This window comes from Aegilops tauschii, chromosome 4, assembly GCF_002575655.3.
Source record: "Aegilops tauschii subsp. strangulata cultivar AL8/78 chromosome 4, Aet v6.0, whole genome shotgun sequence".
NCBI lineage: Eukaryota > Viridiplantae > Streptophyta > Magnoliopsida > Poales > Poaceae > Aegilops > Aegilops tauschii.
In genome coordinates, this window is record NC_053038.3 from 405988828 (window position 1) to 405996789 (window position 7962).

At 41.1% G+C, this 7962-nt stretch overlaps 1 protein-coding gene across 1 annotated transcript; it reads left to right on the plus strand.

Moving 5' to 3' along the window:
• The first annotated feature begins 549 nt into the window (after positions 1 to 549).
• Positions 550 to 7267, plus strand: LOC109759444 (inositol-tetrakisphosphate 1-kinase 2). The gene is made up of 10 exons (XM_020318265.4): positions 550 to 1065; positions 2864 to 2945; positions 3130 to 3162; positions 3711 to 3831; positions 4659 to 4751; positions 5459 to 5578; positions 5662 to 5838; positions 6084 to 6139; positions 6215 to 6299; positions 6864 to 7267. The coding sequence occupies exons 1-10, from the start codon at positions 878 to 880 to the stop codon at positions 6956 to 6958; spliced, it is 1050 nt and encodes a 349-aa protein (XP_020173854.1). The 5' UTR covers positions 550 to 877; the 3' UTR covers positions 6959 to 7267.
• Positions 7268 to 7962: the final 695 nt, after the last annotated feature.

Below are 7962 nucleotides of genomic sequence, written 5' to 3' on the forward strand. Positions count from 1 at the left end.
ACAACGCCACGAGGGCACGTCGATTCTAACTGTCCAGCTTTAGTACCCGTTGAGCGCCCCACATGAGTTACTGTGAATCAGACGGATGTACTCGCTTGGGACCTTCACTCGCTCGACGATTGGAATCGTTCCACTCAAAGCACCGTTGATTAGTTAGTTTTACCGCACTATGATAGTTACTATACCTATAAAGGGGAGTTGTGGCTGTAGCGCGTTATGTTGTCTTTTTCCAGTTTCTAGCCTATGGGCGATGAAACCCTAAACATATACTCTAAAATACTATCGATGCCTCCCAATTCAGCCATTTCCCTTGATTTCTTCCGATACAAACTATTCATACATAGATACTACTGTTCGGATACTACACTGCTCGGGTTTGACACCCTTTCCTTACCACTTTGTTTCCCAAGGTCGCCGAAGGGGGAGAGAAGTGGAGCCGAGAAAAAGAAGGGGACTCGCAAGGAAGGGGAGGGAGGAGGGTGAGGGTAACACGGTTGCCTCCCCTAATTCGTATTGCACGGAGAAGGTAACACGGTTGTCTACGACCGTAGATGTGCGGCAGATAATATTGCGACCGAGCATCAACCACTCACTCACCTTCTCCTCGCTTCGTCGTCTACAAATACCCGGCCGCTCTGTTCTCGTGCTCCCTCTTCCACTCGTCTCGCCATTAATTAAAGCTCCGGAAAACAATTTCCCTCTCCCAAATCCTCCAGATATAGCCCCCCTACCACACCCCAGCAAACTCTCACGCGCGCGCGAAGCATCGGCTCTGCTGGATCCCCCCTTTGCCTGGACATTTGATCCCCCCCGAATTTCCCATCATTTTGGGTTTATCGGCCATCTGTGGCGGCAGCTCGGGATAGGGCTCGCGGGGATGAGGCTGCATGGGGATGTGTCGGATGACGAAGAGGAGGGTGCGGTGATGGATCCGGCACTGCTGTCGTCGTCGTCGCCGCCAGCCGGTGCGGCGGCGGCGGCTGCGTCGAGGCTGGTGGTGGGCTACGCCCTCACGAAGAAGAAGGTTAAGAGCTTCCTCCAGCCCAAGCTGCTCTTGCTGGCGAGGTAAAAGCCTGGATCACCGCTTATGGAGATGGACTCCATTGATTGATTGATTCATGGTGGATGCAGGTGGTGAATGTTGTTTTTTAGAGAAAGGGGATATGTTTCTTGTTTGCTGAGTGGGGAGTAATTTCACAAAACATGAAAACATAAGATTTTTTTTTTCTGGTACAGAGGTGTTGAAGACTTAAGGGTGTTGCTCTTGGAGGAAAAATGCTGTTCTTGGATCAGTTTATGAACATCAGTAGTACTTTACTTGAACAGGGCAGAGGTGACAAAGGGGTAGTAATGAACTAGTAATTGATGTTCAAACCAATATAATTTCTGCAGTGGGGGGTGGAATGGAATGCTATTCTGTTCCTTATAGCACTTGTTAATCAGTGATCGAATCACATATCGACTGGAGTAAAGTTAGCGAGAGTGGCTTCTCAGTGAAGCATGCTGGTTTCTAGATTAGAAATTCCAGTAGCATCGTTAGATGCCATATACGCGTGCCAATGTTGGCAGTTACACTGCACGAGGGGATGTCCATGGTCTATAATTTTATATTATCATGTCCACTTGACTAAATGCTTTGTGGTATGCTAATCCTTGTTGCCTGGCATCTGGGATTCTAGTTGGAATATTCCCATGGATAAGCACATCACATGGATTATGACAACTTGTTGATGGCAATATCTTTCCTGGGATCATTTCCACTTTAGTGAATGCGTCGCTAGATTTGATGGCAACATGGACCACTGACAAACAATTACTCCCTCTGTACCATAATATAAGAGCGTTTTTTACACTACACTAGTGTGAAAAATGCTCTTATATTATGGGACGGAGGGAGTATTTTTTCTTGAAAATACTACTGACAAACAATCTTTGAGCTGGATATCTTGTTAGTTACCTGAATTAAGAGCTAAATGCATTCAATTATTTGCTGGTTGGTTCTCAGCCTATGAACATAATAAAAGGATGTCGAAAAATAAGGAAAGATGAAATAACAAGGAACTCTTCCTTGCAAAATTAAAATTTACATTCTGAGACCGATATATGTTTTGATTTTAGAAAAAAATAAATGTACACTCAGAGGGTGGGTGCTCGAGTTTAAGGTTTATATACTTGCACATCTTAGAAAATTCTCAAGATTCATAGATGTGTATCATGTTAGAGCATGTGGGTCTGCAAAGAATCATGCAAAATTATGATCAAATGTTTCCTGTACAAAAAGACAAATGGCTCAGTTTTTTATTCATGTACTTTTATTGTTTAAAAACTTATAAAAACAAATGTGCACTTTACCCTTGTGAGTGGCTTCACAGGCTAAACAACATAAGTAAGGCATGTATTCTGGTAGAAAAACATAAGCAAGGAACGGAAAAAAATTTACAAGCGAAATGTTCTTTTCAGGAATTGAACAAATTTTGCTCGGTCAAATTGTATATCTGAAGTGATTAATATTTTTAGTTTGTTCATTTATCCCTGCTGTTGAGTAACTCAAAATATGAATGTTTTGACATGATGCTGGTTTCCATATAATTCTTTTTTATCCTTTGCAAGGTACCCGCGTGACATATTCTGATTTGTATTTGATTGAGTATTCAGGTGTCCCTAAAAACAAAATAACCCAGCTGAGTTGGCGATGCACCTTTTTTTTTAAAGTTCAGCAGAGAGCTTGAATTTGACTTGGATGATTTTGTCTACTCACTTATTATAAGTTTATAATCACTAGCCTTGTATGCTGACTAGTTGCCAAGATTTTATTTTAGTGCTACTTGACATCTTCTTAAACATGTGCATTTTGCTTTGTCAGGAAGAAAGGAATTAGTTTCATACCAATTGATGAGACTCGTCCTCTCTCCGAACAAGGCCCATTTGATATTATCTTGCACAAGGTTAGCCAAATACTTCCTAAAATATGTTTTGAAAGTCTGTGGATGCATAGGTCTCAGAACTAAGATTGTCTTACATATTTTCTCCAATTGTTGTGTCTATACGGTTTGAATACTGAAAGAAGTGACTTCTGCTTAATATTTTTAAAATATTATGTCGTGATACGTTTCTTGCTTCCTTCTGCAGAAAACTAGCAAGGAGTGGCAGCGGTTTCTGGAGGTAATACTAGACTACAGGTGTAGAAACCTGATGATCTGCAAATGCATGCGTACCATACTGATACAATATGCACGCTCGTCATACATTTATCTAATTTTTCTTGTATAGTTGGTACCATGTCCTGGGAAATCTAGTCAGATAGCCCCTCCGTCCAGAAATAGATGGCGTTTCAGATGTTGACACAGTCGCCAACAAACATCTTTGAAAAAGAAATCTGTTATGAAAATGTGATTCCTGTGAAATCCAATGATATTATTTTCTTCTAATCAACCCAAATATTGTTTTCATATATTGGGAGTCAAAGATAAAATTTCAACTCAATGAATTCTAGGAAGTCATGTATTTTGGAACCTTGGTAGTGTTTATCCTGTCTGCGGCAATGACAGTTAGTACAGTTAATTGTCTAATGCAAAAAAAGAAGTCGTAATTGTCTACTGCAGCTCCCTGTGAAAAGCTTATCATAATTGTTACACTTTGCTCTTAGCTTCTAAATCAAGAATTTCCCTTCTCTGTTGATTTTTACATTTAAAATATTTCATTCTGTGAAGGATTATCATGAAGTGCATCCAGAAGTCACTGTCCTCGACCCACCCAATGCCATTGAGCATCTGAACAATCGACAATCGATGCTTGAAGAAGTAGCAGATTTGAACCTGTCCAGTTTCTATGGTAATATTGCAGATGCGTAATACGTCTGATAATGATATTTGTGCTATGAATATAAGCCCATTTGAACTGTTTGGGCGAGTGCTGTGCATTTTCTCACCTCATGTGAGTATTGTGGTTCTAGAATGTGCATAGATCTGAACGCATATTCTATGAGTGGAAGAGTGGAAGCACTCACCCATACAAGCACGAAGTCCACTCATAAAAATAGACATTGTAATTTAAGGTTTTCTTTGTGCATAAATTACTGATTTTTTTGCTTTCCCTCTCGTAATGAAATGGCAGAGTGCCTACCTGTTTTGTAAAAAAAGGTTTCTCTGAATGTTTATATCTTGTGAGTTGATATGTGTTTCAGGACCAAGTACATTGACACATCATATTCTCACCTAATTCTCGTGTAACTGCAGTCCTAGAAAAGGATTGCTTTCAATAGAAAGGCGCCAACAAGATCTTGTTGACAAGGGGGGCTGACAATCTTATTTCTGTCCTTTTGAACCATTTGTGTTTCCAGTTAAGGTTGCTATGTAAATCATCTTCAAACTTAAGAGAGCACTAACTCCGATAATGAAAATTGCGGGAACACTGGGTAAAATTTCTTGTTTACTTGTTTTCTGCTGGGTGAGTCCAGTGACAGATTCTGTTCAATTGGACAGCAGTATCTTTCTGATTTATCGTGAACACGTAGCATATTGACATGCAGGCTACTGAAAGTGCATCCCCAGCTTACTTCTGTGAAGGACTTAATATGTTTTTTTTTGCTCATAAGGACTTAATATGTTTACAATAGTATATAATATAATTTTTATGGTTTGAATTTTGGACCATCGCAGAAGAAGTTTGCACTCCACGCCAACTGGTCATTATGAAAGATCCGTCCTCTATACCAACTGCAGTTGCCATGGCTGGGCTAACCTTGCCATTGGGTAATTTGTTCAAATCTTGAAACTATCAGTTGCATGCTTCTTGAGTCTTGATTTGTATTTGTTGCTCCTTTCAAGACACACTTCACTTTAGTTGTTATATGAGAGTTTAGATATCAGCTATGGGCATCATATGATTTGCACTAGCTGTAATATCACGAGTCATGACACTGTACAACCTAGCTACATGGATGCTTTCGTTCTGTTATGTGAAACATATGCTTCACTCATTACTGAACGATTACAATATAAACAGGCATGCACTGTATGACAAACAAGGAAGGGAATGATGAAATGATATTATTGACATTATGTTGCAGAAATCCTCTATGATTATTTAGTTTGGTGATTTATATGTTACCTGATTCTATGTGCATGCTATGTGGAAACATGTCCTGCAACTTGCCTGTCACATTTGGTGAATTAAACACTAGTTTGAATGAGGACGTAAAGTGAGTAGGGTTGGCCAGTAGTGCATTTGGGCGAGATAGACACTTAGACTAATATTCGAGTTTGATGTTGATGTTCTCCTTCCAGTTGATAATTCCCAGTATCACATATTTAGGCCATTTTCCCTGCTGTAGCTCCAGTATTCTGCTTCTGGGGCTTTGTCTTATTCTCCTTCAATGTGTTACATGGGACTTCCTGTTTGTTATCTGTGGAACTAGTAAGTGGAAATTGCTGATGGGACGCACTTCTGTTTGTTGCAGTTGCCAAGCCATTGGTTGTTGATGGAACATCTAAATCTCATGAGCTATCTCTGGCATACGATGAGGCGTCCTTGCCAATGCTTGATCCTCCTCTGGTACTCCAGGAATTTGTGAATCATGGTAACTCCTGATTCTTTTATCTGGCATATGCTTTTTTGCTCTGGATTGGTCGAATCGTGGCATCTAATTTATTAAATCTACAGGTGGGATCCTCTTTAAGGTGTACATCATTGGTGAAGCTATACAGGTTGTCCGCAGGTTTTCTCTTCCTGATGTTAATACCTATGACTTACTAAACAATGTTGGCATCTATCGACTTCCAAGAGTTTCATGCGCTGCAGCAAGTGCAGATCATGCAGACCTTGATCCTCGTATTGCAGGTGGGTCTTCTGCAGTGTTTCCAATTTATCTTTGGTTTAACTTTATTTTCTTTTTTGAATTGATTCTGTTCCAGTTTCATACTAACACAAAATTGTGTTTGGTATGAAGAAAGTGAAGTTAATAGTTTTATTATAATCTCAAAGTTGAGGAGAAAATCGTTCAATAAAAAAAGTTGTCTTGTAATGCATTATGTTTGCCAAGAGCTTTTTACTGCACCAAATGAACAGTTTTCATTACTGAACAGAGCTTCCTCCGAGACCACTTCTAGAGAAACTAGGCAGGGAGCTTCGTGGTCGTCTGGTATGACCAGCACTGGTTCTTAACTATGTGTAGCTATTATATTTGTTGCCTCACCTGACATGTTAAAATTTGCAGGGTCTAAGATTGTTCAACATAGATATGATTAGAGAGCTTGGAGCAAATGACCGGTACTATATAATTGATATCAACTACTTCCCAGGTGTGTAGTTATTTTATCTCTCACATGGCTCTGCATTTCTTTTCTTCTGTTTATGTGTTCATGAAGAACTTGCTAGGCCCAAAATTTTATCCCAGCTGAGCGGAAAATAAATGTATCGTCGCGACATATCTCTGCCCGTGTAGGCCAATTTAACATTGTTCAAGTAGGGGTATCTTCTCCACTACCCAAGGTTGGCTTGGCTGGGGGATGAGTAGTCTTGCTAATTGTATGTTGTTCATCCGGGTGCAGATTGTTCTTAACCATTACAGGTAACTTCATCCAAGGTGAAGATTGTTAGGAATATGACATGTAAATCATGCAAGACATTTTAATGCTGTGTAGTTTCATTGATGCTGTCAGATCAGTTCCTATGGAGACAGCAATACACGCTACCACAGAAGTTGCTTTTGTTTTGTTCAGTTAAATGGGCAAGTCTTGCATGTAAAATTACAGCAAAAACGTTATGGTCTTGACTCTTGACGATTTCACAGCATGGTAATTTCCTTGCAGTAGCAATTCTTGACTGTCTAGGAAGTAATGCTGCTGTTTTCATTTTTTCTGCAGGATATGGGAAAATGCCTGGCTATGAGCACATATTCACCGATTTCTTGCAAAGTCTTGGGCAAAACAAATACCAAAGGTGCTTGAGCGGAGGCTGAAGCGCTGGTAGCCATACTTGTTCACTAATGTGCATATCTTGGATACATAAGCTGGAGCCCAAGGCTTGAAGTCCCAAACTTACATGTTTTGTCAGAAATGGCGCCACATACACAGGGTCGGGAGTAGGGGGAGAGAAAGAAGAACTCGAATGGCCTTGTGCCCATCTTGTATAAATCACGGTTGTTTTGATCATAGTTTGGTCTCAAATGCTTTCATCAAACAGGATCAGCACCATCAACCCACCATGTATGATATTGATCAGTTAAGCTACATACAGAGTGCATCACAGTAAGCAATATTCGAAATAAGACAGCATCACCTGCTTCCAGGTATAGTTTGACATTACAGAGAACTAAATGCTCTTGTGGGGGAAATTCAATCAGATTGCAAAGCTTCTAATCTGCAATCAGAAAATCTTGATAAACTGAAGCAGGTAGACATGACTTGGTGCAGGCTTCGAGCATGAGCTGCTCCTCGTTCTGCAGCAGTTTTTAGCTGCTGCAGACTTGTTGGTGCAACAAACACTGGTGTACGTTGCCGAGACTGTACACAGGCTCAAGGGCAAGGTTGCAGCAACAAGACAAGACTAAATTGGAGAGATAGCTCTTTGAGAAACCAAAGGGCGGTGTACGTTGCCGACGAGACTGTACACAGGCTCAAGGGCAAGGTTGCAGCGACAAGACAAGACCAAATTGGAGAGATAGCTCTTTGAGAAATCAAAGGGCGGATCAAGAAGACCAAGACAAGCCGAAGAAACAAGATATCACTAAGGGAAAAACCTCCCTCGCTGGGTGGGCGGGCCTGGTCGGGTCGAGGTCACCCCAAGGGCAAGTCCCAGGATCTCTTCGACAAGGGTTGCCAAGGCGCCGACGACCTGCTTCCCCGCCAAGGCTCCACCCCTCCACCTCACAGCAACACAAGTCACTTATCGGTGTGGTGTCGAGCTCCCAAGTAAATGGGTTTTTTTTGGCACGTGGCTGCAATTTCTAAGGAAAATCACCCC